The 12,667-nt window shown below is 41.9% G+C and overlaps 1 protein-coding gene across 1 annotated transcript in view; it reads right to left on the bottom strand.

The window, feature by feature from the left end:
• MDFIC2 (MyoD family inhibitor domain containing 2) overlaps positions 1–12,667 on the bottom strand; it is a 60,895-nt gene that overhangs the window by 12,740 nt on the left and 35,488 nt on the right. The window contains exons 3-4 of the mRNA XM_044452114.1: positions 9,047–9,115; positions 4,976–5,191 (exon numbers count right to left, since the gene is read on the bottom strand). Of these exons, the coding sequence (XP_044308049.1) occupies positions 4,976–5,191; positions 9,047–9,115 (285 nt within the window). The remainder of the gene's footprint in view (positions 1–4,975; positions 5,192–9,046; positions 9,116–12,667) is intronic.

Genomic DNA, 12,667 nt, shown 5'->3' with positions numbered 1-12,667 from the left:
AAACTGTGTTAATGGATGTAACACATATTACAAAATCTGCATGTATGAGCCCTTTTCCTCCTTCCCTTTTTGCTTTAAGTGGGTGAAGTATAATAAATAATAGATATTAGCAATTAAGCATTCATTTCTAAGCATTCATTTATATATTTGAAAATAAATTAGCCACAAACTACAGCAATGCAGATATAGCCCTTCTGTTTTTATTTCTGCTTTCCTGGCTGAGCACAAAAAAGAAAGACATTATTGCATGTATCTCAATAAGAACAATGACCTCACCTCTTCATTGGTAGATTAATGATTACAAAAAGAACTATATTTAATAATGTTGCCAGGCTGACATCACTCTACATTTTCACGCTCTTGGTGGCTCCTGGCTGTCAATCCAGCCTTGATTTATGCTGCAGTGTCTCCTAAACAGGACCTGATCCAAATGTACCATATTTATGTTGGATTTTCCACTGATGTTGCTTGGTTGACATTACTAAAACAGCTTCTGCAAAGTGAGTTACATTCTTTCTTCCAACTGTATCACTAAGCTACACTGTTGACTTCAGTGAAATGCATTTGTTTTCTTGTGTTGTTTGTGTATTTAGTTTACTGTGATTTAAGTTTTGTACTCATAACTATTATTTAGTTTTCTCTTCCTTTCCCTTCCACATGTATTCAAATTGCAAACTGTTTACTCCAGCATAAATATGTTTCATCTCAAGGTACCTGGCATTTGTCCCCATATTTTGTTACAGGCAGGCTGAATCTATGTCTGATACATATTTGTGTGCCTCTGGTAAAGCATTTCCACCCTACTTGAACTTTTGGAGCAGCCTTTTGCTATTAGCAATCAATATTAAGCAGTTTCTCCAGTCAAGACTTCCATATGTACTCAAATGCATACCAAGAGCTTTGGAATAAGTGGATTTATCAAGTCATTCAATAGAGTAGAGGATGCAATTGTTTGTGAGAGAGAATGGACCGGTTTCCTCAATTTAAGTTAAAAGGGAAGCCACTGGGCAGGATAGCCCACACATGGAAAGAATCTCTGACTGAAGGCAGATACTGGTGTATGAGCTCTCTCTGTAAATTTACGTGAATATTCTAACAAGTCTCAGGGGACTGCTTTTTCTAGAGATCTAAGTTTGAAAAACAGATCATGTTGTTAATTGTCTTTGCTACTCTTTAAATTAAACACTCCATGTTAGATATTTCACAGATAGCCTCCACATTTGTTTGAACCATTCCCCTTAATAATGATAAAAATGGTTATAATGTTCTTGCTACAGGAGATAGGAGAGCTCCAATTATTGTGAAAGATCAGCCATAAAATAGATCCGACCCTAATGGTTGCTTTGGAGCATTGTGGTTTATTGTGCTGATCTGTACTTAGTACTGCTTAGTTCAAGGATCATTAATATGATAGATGTGACAAGATCCATCTATTTGATGACAATCCTTCTAATTCTGCTTTAGAAATAGCAACATCAGCAAATTGCATCCAAGGGCCAAAAGTATCCCAGATGCTGTACCGGGCATGTTACATCTAGGGAAGGTTTAAAATTAGAGAATCATATGTTCTGGTAGGCATGATGGTTACTAGGCATTACGGCATTAATGTATGATAATGTCAAGTTTCAGGAACAGTACGCAAGACAACACAAGCAGGAAGATGCTATTGCACATTCATCAGGAACCACAGACTCATAGAATAGTAAAGTTGGAAGGGACCAATAAGTCCTGGTCAATGCAGGACTCCAAGTTACAGTATCCCTGACAGATGGTGGTCTGGCTACATCTTGAATCCCTCTAGTGTGGGAGATCCCATAAGCTCCCCAAGCAATGGGTTCCATTGCCATACTGCTCCAACAGTCAGGAAGTTTTTCCTGATGCCCAGCCAGAATCTGGTTTCCTGGAACTTGAATACATTATTCTGTGCTATGCACTCTGGAATGACAAGAGAACCAGGTCCTCCTGTGACAACCTTCCAAGTACATGAAGAGTTCTATATAATATCAGTCTTCTCTTCTTAAGGCTAAAATGCTGAGTACTTTCAGTCTCTCCTCATATGGCTCTTCTCCACTACCCTGATCATCTTTGTTTCCCTCCTCTGAAAATTTCTAGTTTGTCTGCATCTCTAGTACTCTAGATGAGGCCCAATCAGTGCTGGGCAGAGGGAAACTAGTACATATATTACATGATTTGGAAGTGATGCAGCCCAAAATAATATTTGCTTTTTTGTAGCCACATTTTTACTCATATTCAGCTTATGATCTACAACAACTCCAAGTTCCTTCTCACTTGCAGCATCACTGAGCCAAGTATCTCTTGACTTACAGGGTATTTGCTATCTCACACATTTTTTTCTGTCATCTGCAGATTGGATAAGCATCCAAATCATGGATAAAAACATTGACAAGCACTGGGCCCCAGAATGAACCCTAGGGTACCCCGCTTGTTACCTCTCCCCAGTTTGAGAAGGAGTCAAGTACTCCTTGAGTCTGATTCTATAGCCAACTGTGAATCCACCTGATGGTTGTTCCATCTAGCTCACCTCTAGATAATTTGCTAATCAAGATATCATCGGGCCCTGTGTTAAAAGCTTTGCTGAAGTCAAGCTATATTCCAGAATCCATCTGGATTAGTGGGTGGCATACAAATTCAAAAATAAACAAACAAAAAATAAAATATTTCCACAGTCTACAAGGGAGTTTAACCAACCCAAAGAAAAGAAAGAAAGAAAGAAAGAAAGAAAGAAAGAAAGAAAGAAAGAAAGAAAGAGGGAGGGAGGGAGGGAGGGAGGGAGATCAGATTAGTCTGGATGGATTTTTCTTGACAAATCTATGTTTGCTTCCAGTAATCAGTGTGCTTCCTGTAATCAATGTGTGTTTTCAATGTGCATGCAAACTGGTTTAAAATCTGCCCCAGAAATTTCCCAGGGATTAATGTCAGACAGAATGGTCTGTAGTTCCAAGTTCCTCCTTTTCAAAGACAGGGAAATCTTTAGCCCTCCTCTCATCATCTGACACTTCACCTGTCCTCCATGATTTCTCTAAGATAATAGTGGTTCTGAGAGTTCTTCTAACAGTTATGCTAGAATGCAGTTCACTAGGCCCTGGAGATTTGAACTTGTTCAAGGTAATGAGGTGTTCCTTGATTGTTTGCTTATCAGCTTGTTCTTCACCTTTGTTAGGGAGGTAATAAGCACTCCTTTGAGATAACACTGAGTCAAAGTAGGAATTGAGCACTTCAGTCTTTTCTTTTTTCATCTGTTATTTTTGCCATCCTCAATGAGTATTGGAACCACCATTTCTTTCCTGTCTTTTCCTTTGCATGTATCTGAAAAAGGGTTTTTTTGTAGCCTGACTTTCCTTCCATTTCCTATGCATATGCTTCTTTATTCATGTTTTGCTTTGCTTTGCTTTGCTTTGCTTTTTGGTCATCCCTAACCTTTACGTAAAGCCACATTGCCTTCTTCTTTTGCCTTCTTTTCTCTTTTTATAATTTCCCTTTAAAAAAAACTCCTATCCAACTGGAACTCCTTTTCTCATCAGATTTACCTGTGATAGGCTCATACATATCCCTGCTCTGTGTTTATTAAAAGTGGCTTTCCTAAACCCAAACATAGATTTGAGAATACATAAAAAATGCTCATGCGTCAACATTAAGCTTGGTATATTTTCCAGGGTCCACAATTTTCGGTCACCTCCCTCCTTCCCCAGCTCCAAGTTTGCAGCTGGGGACCGCTCATCAACGCTAGGAAGAAGGGTGAGATTGCTTCACCCCCTCCAAGGCCCAAAGCTGCTGTTGATTACAGTACCCAGGAAACAGCAGCATCCTCCCCAATGCTAAAGTGGCAAATGAATCTGTGGAAACCTGACCTTCCCATACAAAATGAGAGGAGCTGAAGAGAAGTACCAGAGCTAGGAAATACTAAAACTGAAATGTAGTGGGATGCCCTTACCACTAGTGGTGGTGGTACTACTGTCCCAGTGCAGCTGTTTTTGGAATTTCTTGTAAAAATGTAACTCATTTTGCATTCTATTTAGTACAAGAGGAATGGCATGGGATAGAAAAGAGACCCTCTATAGCTGCATTCAGACATTATGCCTCCAATGCATGAGGGGAGATGTGGGGATATGCATGAGCCCTGCCCTCCATGCATTTGGAGGGGAAGGTGTGAGTTGTTTCCCCATGTGATTTAGAACCCTGCCCAGTTTCATGTGGGAAAACTCCATGAGAACATCAGGGCCCACATCCGATGTTCCTGCACCAATATGTGAAGGGATGGACAATATGCTCGAGAGGATGAAGCCAGCCTTTCCCATTCTCCCTCGATTGTGTGAAGTTCCTAGTGGCTGAATAGGGCTCATGTCTCTACAGAACATGACCAACAGGGTTGGCATTTCAAAATAAACTAAGTGTCCAGGACGGGTCTATAATCTTTTGATCCCTATGGTGAAAAGAGAACCTCAGTTAGTTAAAAAGGAAGACAACCACTGTCAATTCTGTGTGTTCCCCAGCAAACCACTACAGATAGTGGGTCTTTTACTTGGCCACCCACAATTTTTTTTTTTTTGGCCATGAAAGACTAATATCATGAAAGTGGTCATAACTCGAATCAACCCCAGGCTTTGAATTCCTTCGTCCTCACATGCCATTGCTTTGAGTGTCTTTTGTGTTGTGCATATATTCAGATAAAGCCATAGAGAAGGTATCAAGGTCTCACTCGCTCTTCCCAGCCCTCAAACATGTAATCTCCCACACCGATCTAAGCACACAACTTCAATGTACAAATGGGATTTCCAACATTCCCACTTTGGGAAGCTCCTTTGTACATTGAGCTGGTGTGCTTACATTTATACATTCCACAAATGCAGTATAAGCCCCCTGACCCAGTCCCATTTTCCTCTCAATGCAAAAAGTTGAATATATGTACAGATCATTTATATAGAAAATTTCTAGGAATCTGCTTAGTTTCTTGTACCATTAGTGTCTCTTTCATGGACTGATGCATTATCTTCAAGGTAGCTGAACTGTGCTCTGCATTTCTGAAGGGATGATAACGTAGATGTACTAGATTCCGACAGTTTTCTCTCATTTTTGGTGTCTTTGCCTGGGACATCTGTGATGCTGAATTCTGATACTGAGCTGAGAACAATACCTTTCATAGGTTTCTCATCCTTAATTGCTAGATGATTTTCTAGAGTGAAGAAGACATTAAAAATTAATGCATTTAGAAAAATAGGTGTTTAGAACTTGTTCCCATATATCACACATACTCACCATGCATAAGGTTCCAAGGCCATCAGAAAAATGATAAAGCTGAAATTCAATTTCTAGTTAGTATTTATTATTGGTTTGATTTATATCCTACATTTCCACCAAACAAATGACTCGCAAGGTGGCTAACAATAAGAATAAAAATTACGACAAAAACTTAGATGAATGATCCTAAAAACAATACATGAAAATACAGTTTGTTAAAAATTATTTTATTCAAACTGTAGCACTCAACTCAATAGAATACACTTTGGCAACAGACCAGTTCGTATGCCAGAGGTCTGCTTGAATAACAGTGCCTTTGCCTGCCAGCAGAAAGACAGAAGGATGAAAGCCAACCTAGTTTTCTTTGGAAGGGAGCTTCAGAGTTTGGAAACACCCCCTGTAAAAGGCCCCTTTCTACAACTTTGAAAAATGTGCTTCTGATGGTGGTGCAGCTAAGAGAAACACCTCCCCTCAAATTCTTAAATTTTAATTTCTCACTTGGGGGAAGGCGGTCTTTCCAGTAGCCTCACCCCAAGTCCTCCAGGGCTTTATAGGTCATAACCAGCACTTTTCAATGTCCAGAAATAGACTGGCAGCCAGTGAAACTGTTGCAAGAGGGTGGTCACATGCTCTGTGTAACTTGCCCCAGTCAACGGAGACACCGGAGGCGAATAACCAAAGTGGTAAGCAAGAAATGTCCAGCACCACCTTCTGAGGTCATCCTTCTGAGAAGGACTGGAGCTACCACAAACAGTTTCTCCATCCTACCCCAGAGGAATCTAAAGGTGGGTCATTCAACAAGGTGACCAAACCATTCTCTGCCCCATAATCTGGACTGAAACCAGATTGGAATGGTTCTAACATCTAACATGAGATCTGAATTACCATGTTGTGCATACCTGTCAAATATCAGCACAAACGTTTTAAGGCCAAGATCAAGTTCTCATCATTCTTGTTAGAGGCTCTTTCACTATTACTTCAATTGTAGTTGGAGGATATAAAACCAGCAAACAATTTGACCCTCGGAAAATGTATCTCAACCTATTTTACACATAAGCCTACATAGAAAACCTATTTTACATGTCATTTAAAAATGCCCTCAGATTCTGACCAACTTCCAACATTCCCATGAGGGCCACAAAACGTACATAAGCATTCAACAGAAAGAGACTGGGGAAGATCTGAAGGAAATAATTAGTAAATGCTACATTAGCCTTTTGCTATATCCAGAGGCTGCTCTGTGCATCAAGCCGAGCTTTGTCCTTCAAGTGCTGTTGGAGAGGAAATCAAGACTAGAAGTATAAAAGACATAGATTTAACCTGAATTCCCCATTACAGCACCCTCAAAGAAACGGGTAAAAAAAGCTGTCATTCAAGGACTCTTTTGTTTGTTCAAGAATGAAAATAGAGTGCATTTTACTGTCAGGCTCTTATTCTGAAAAGCTTCTACTAAGTAATGTTATACGTGTCTTGTTACAGAAAGATCAAGTCCTGGTACAATCACCATAACAAGCAACTTGCTATGACAAGCAGGATCCTGTCTTCCAGAAAACATTGCAGTTGAGAGAAAGCGGTGCACAATTATAGGTCTCCATTTCATTTTTATGCAATTACCCTCGGTTCAGCCATGGGCCCATCTACATTATCTCTTTTATCAACGTAATGCTTGCAGAAAGTGTCTGTGGAAATCAGGTTTATGTGGGCCAGCATGAAATCACATGGTTAGCTCTTTCCTTGAGAGTCTGCCATTCATTCTATGGTTATGATAATAGGTGCAGACTTGGGGGCCAGATGGAGGAAAAAATGGCATTTCAAGTACATAATACTCAGCTGGTAATATTTATGGTCAGCTTAAATGTGAGTGCAACAAAAATTAATTTACAATTACATATAGGTGGGATATTAAACTCCAAGTTCCAGTTTTGAAATATTAGAATGCACAGCCCGGCTTGTAACTAATACACACCCACAACAGTTCTTGAGCTTAGCTGTCAACCCAGTCTCCATTCACCTTCTCTTGCTACAAGTCAACAAGACAACCCTCTGTTCTTTATTAAAGTGGGCCCTCTTCAGTTTCCAGTATCTAACGCTTCAGCATATTTCACAGTAAAGTGAGAAAGCCACTAAAATGAAAAGTCAAGCAGTTTTGCAGGTGTTTGGATATAGCATATGTCCAGGATTTGTATTTAGGGTGTGCTGGGAGGCATGCTTCAGACCATATATGGTCATGCATCAGAAATATCTATCTCTTTACAGACAGACCTCGGTCAGTTCAATCACAGGCTACAAGGGTCCAGGTTGTGCCTTCCTATCTAAATGGCAAGGTACATGGAAGGACCAGTTCCATCTATACCACAGAATGCAGTGAGATAAGACACAGGCAATTATTATTATTATTATTTATTATTATTATAACATTTCTATGCCATGATCCCATGAAAAAAGCCCATGCACTGAAAAGGGCGGCAGGGCCACACTGCTCTTGTCCCTGCCTTCCACCTGTTCAGCATGGATGTCTGAGCCTGGGACATCTGCACACAGTCCACACATGCAGATTTCCATGGTAGCCAGTTTAGATGAGGATAACAGGCAGCAGAATGAGGATTCCACATTCGCTTAGGAGGGTCTGTGCCTGTGCACCACAGCTCTGTGGGAGAGCACTGGCGTTGCATGCAGAACGCCCCAGATTCAGTCCACAGCATCTTAAGTGTGGCTCGGGAAGGATCCTGCTCGGGCACCCAAGAGAGCCACTGCTGGTCAGAGCTGTTGCCTGTCATCAGTACTGGGCTACATGCGGCAGTGGCCTAATGCAGTGAAAGGCCCACACTCTGTTGCCCCTTTCGCCTGTGCTCCCCCTTCATGCATTTGCCTTCTGAACAGTTCTAGGGACTGCACAAGATGTGTGAGATCCTAAGTATGCCAATGTTTCCTGATCCAGAATAAAGGAACCATTTGCAAAAAGATGCAGTTGCTCACAATTCTCCATTGTGCTCAAAAGAGAAAAAGAAAAGAAAAAGAAATTGGCAAGCAGCACAATTATTGTATGATTGAGAGATCATTGAGAGCTGGCGTGGTGCAATGATGAAGAGTGCAGGACTGGGATTCAGGCTGCTTGTGCTCTAGTCCCCCACCAGTCATGGAAGCAGCTGGGTGACCCTGGGCCAGTCACAGACTCTCAGCCCAACCTACCTCACAGGGTTGTTGTTCTGGGGATAAGAGTGAGAGCAGGAGGGTAAGAATGATGTAAAACGCTTTGAATCCAGTGTTAGAAAAAAGCAGGAAATAAATCTAATAAACAAACAAATGATAGGTGTAATGTTAACCCTTGTGAAAGTGCACTCTAGAATCCTTGCCCCCATGAAGTTTCACTTTCTCAGATTTGGTTTAGCGCTCTTGAGTGAACCTACTGGAAGCAAATGAGTTTGTAACAGAGCTTTCAAAAAATTACACCTTGAAAGTCTTGTTACTTGCTATTTCATACTGGGAGAGGCAGTTACTTGTTATTGATGTCATCTGGAAACTTCTCCTGAGATCACAGCTTCCTTGTGCGAGATGCTGGTCCTAGTACAAAAGAGCCCCTTCTGCTTGCAACGGTTACCAAAAGGCAGGGGGTATGAACACTCGCACAGACTCTTTCAGTGCTATCCAAAAACTAAAATAAGATATAGGCAAAGACCTTAGGCATATATAAAACACACACATACATGGTTGGTGTACCCGTGGTTGTGACGAGAGAGAGTCAGAGATTAACTTGCGCCATTTCAATGCATTCCCACAAACGGAGCCTTACCTGGATGATCGGCTTGATTCAGAATTACGATGGGAAGAACTTGCAGGGGAAGGGAGCTGGTGCAGCTGTCTTGGTGGAAAAGCAAACAAGACGCCATCAGTCACTACTACGCATCCATCAATAAAGAGGGGTGCGCGGGCGTGTGTCCGAGCACCGCAGCACCAGCACCATGATACTTGCATACCAGAAATGTGGCACAAATACGGACTAGGGCCCAGGGGATATCCCTCACTGCATTTTTTAAAATTCGTGTCAGAATTAGTTGAAATACGTCCGTGTGTCTGAGAGCTTTCCTAAGCAGGGCATGGCACCGCAGTTGAGGCTGCCCTCTTCCCACTGCTGTGGGGCATCTCTCCCTCTGGGGCATGGAGTGTACAGACCTCTCCACCAGGGGCTATAGGGGTGCACTATGTCCCCAAGTGTGGCAGCAGACATGGCTCCAGCTCAGGCAGGCCAGGCACAATTGCAGATGTCATAAGACCCATTCTCTGGATGGTCAGACGCCTTCCATTCTCTCACTAATTCATTGATAGAATCCGATGTTGCACTTGTGGAAATGAACAAATCCCCCCCCCCCCCGCATACATGTATCTCTCCCAATTATGCCCCTGCCATGCTTTAGCCAATGGGAGAAATATCGGGTTTGGTCAGCTCCCCCCTCCCCGCCAATTTTCTATAACAAAATAAAATTATGGGAAATTAAGAAAATGGGCTGCAAGTGTGTAGAATCTGTGTGACTTGGGAAAAGCTGGACCACTGCAGAATCAGTGCACTGGGGTCTTAAACATTTAAAACATGTGAGCTGGTTGCAGATGTGTTTGGGAGCTTTCGATTGGACACCCATGTAATTTTGCCTGAAGGGTCCTCTGGATCAAACTGAGGATGATTCAGGCTGGGCCATTCAACCTGGGTCAGATCACTGTGAAAGTGCATCCAAGAGAATGTTCTGTAGTGACGGTTTCGACTGAGAGACAGAGCTCATCTTGATGGGAGTATGTCGGTGGGTGCTTCTTCAGCACAGTTGCTGAATGTTTCTGGGGTGTCCCTTATTTCCCAAAGGAAAAGTATTTTGGCCAATGCAGTCCCTGCATAACTGGGCTCAAGAGTATCTGAATGCACTGCAGCATTTGAGGAGCTCACATAGGACTTTTAGACTAGCAGATGCCGAAACCTTTAGGCTGAGGCTTCACCAAGGTCTCTGGCTTGACCTCTCATTTCCCCCTGTGTTCCTGGAAGCCTTCTCTGTGTGGGGGCCTTTATTCTCCCCAGCAAAGCAATGCTTCCAATGCTGTCAGCATGGCCAGAAAGAATGTAGATCTTGTCCATTTTGGCCACGGACAGTCCAGTCCTCCAAACTCAAGACATTACGTAGCTTTGATTTAATATATTGTTAGTCAGTGGCCAGAAGAATCCCCATTTCTTCCTCTGTCCTTTTGTTTTTATTGACTTGCCCTTTGTTTACATCACTTGGATCTCTTGTGAGATGATCTCATGTGCACAAAAAACTCTGAAATCGCTGTGAGGACTACAGGTTTCTTGGGTGGAAAAGACAATTCAAATGTGTGTGCTTATATGCATGCATGAACATGTATGCATCTGTACAGGCAATTTCTTGCTCTCCCCTTCAGGCTAAGTAGTTGTGAGAATCTGCACTGTGCATATTAGGCAAGGTACAGAAATGTGACAACAACTTATCCTAATTGAAACATGAGGACAGAAATAGAGGTGCTGTGTTGGTGCAATTACGTTTAAAACAAATTGTGATTGGCTTTCATACTCCCACAACCTTTCTGTTTCTTAGACTGAGGCATGCTAGGAAGTTTGGAAAGAGTTTATTTTAGATGCATAGATAGAAACAGGAAACTGTTTATGAGGCTATAAATACACAATTGATCGCTTATGACATCATTAAACCATGCAAACCTCTTCACTTTTAATTTATGATGATGCATGAGTAATTCATATTGGATTTAGATTTACTAGATGTACTACTGCAATAGCAGGGAAATGCAGATGGTACGTTCTTTGGAAGGCACATTTAATCACAAGCAAGATTTAGATTCAACCTTATAAATTCTAAAGGTATATGGGGGTCATTGTACAGATCTGAACATTTTCTATGGACTCATATTCTGATGGCCAATCATTTTGCCTTCATCCTAATGGCTGACAAGATGGACCATATTCCCATCCATTCCACAGACACTTCTAACTGATGATATTGTATGTTATAAACATGAATGAATTGTCAGAAATCATCTACTTCCTATATGGATCTACCCAGCCTTCTTGTTGGGAAAAAGTTAGGCCCCTTGGTTGTATCCATTGCTAAGGGAAAACATAAATATAATAAAAAATAACTTGTGAAGAACCATCCAACATATGTAGCATTCAATCGTAATCAGTCTTTTGAATGTACCAGAAACAGTTCCTTGTGACATATGGATCAGGATCATAGCCTACACTGGGTGATGGGCTGGATGAAGGCCAATAGACTTGACTGGAATTCTGGCAAGATGGAAGTCCTGTAGCTGAATGGTTCCCACAACCAAGTGATAGGCTCGCTGCCCATTCTGGATGTGGTTGCACTTGCTTTGAAAGACCAAGTCCATAGGCTGAGATGCTCCTAGATCGAGCACTGTCAGCACACCATGGTAGCTCAGAGTGTCTTTTACCACCTTTGATTGGCTCTGCAACTACACTTCCCCTGTATTGGGAGAATTTGGTCACAGTATTGCCATCGTTGTCATTGCTACCATCACTATTGTCATCATTCCATTAAATGACATCCCACCTTTTTTCCTCCTGTGAGAAACCCAAGGTGGCTTACATAGCTCCACTTTATTCTCACAACAACCTGGTAGAGGAGCTAGTCACCAGTCACACTAGTTAGATGGCACGTTCCTCATGGGTGTGTACAGGCCACCTGTGGCTTGACTGGAATCCACCTGGATAAGAGCCTTTAATGGGACAGCTCCCTTTTTGTGGAACCTCCTCCTTCTCCAAGCCCAGCAGACACGGACCTTGTGTTCTTTCCAATCCCTTTTGAAAACTGCTGTATTTTAGGAAGGTTTCGTTGATTGGCCAGCCACTGTTTTTAATGATACTCTGTTTTTACCATTGGATATCATTTGTTTTATCTGTTTTATCTTCTTTTACAGTTCACTCTTTTGGAAACTATGTAGATGTGGAGAGTATACAAATGTGGTCTACATAAAGAACAGAGAGGTCCTATGGCTCCTAGACAACTCACCCTGAGGCTCACAAGATTAGTCAGAGTCCTACATAAAAATGTCCCAGTATCGGACATTGCACTCTGCCAGCCCTCCCTGGCAGCCAGCACAGAGAGAGCTGCACTGGTCACTTCTTGGAGGTCCCAAAAGTGAGCTCAGAAAGGGGACTTAGTGGGTGTTCTGGGGGGCAGGAAGAAATGGAGACAGGTGCTGCCAAGCTATATGATATCTAGGCAGTCCTTCAGCTTCCAGCTCTACTGCCCAGCATCTGCATAGGATTGCGTCTTAATAAATACATGATCTGAAGCAACATAATGTGCATATAGCAAATCCAAATACATGTTTTGTGTGTTTGTTTCATACTAGTTCACTTTGAGTTTTGAATACT

This window comes from Varanus komodoensis, unplaced genomic scaffold (assembly GCF_004798865.1).
Source record: "Varanus komodoensis strain SLA01 unplaced genomic scaffold, ASM479886v1 scaffold6_4, whole genome shotgun sequence".
In the NCBI taxonomy this organism is placed as follows: Eukaryota; Metazoa; Chordata; class Lepidosauria; order Squamata; family Varanidae; genus Varanus; species Varanus komodoensis.
Note: the sequence above shows the minus strand (reverse complement) of the source record. Positions and strands in the feature narration are given on the sequence as shown.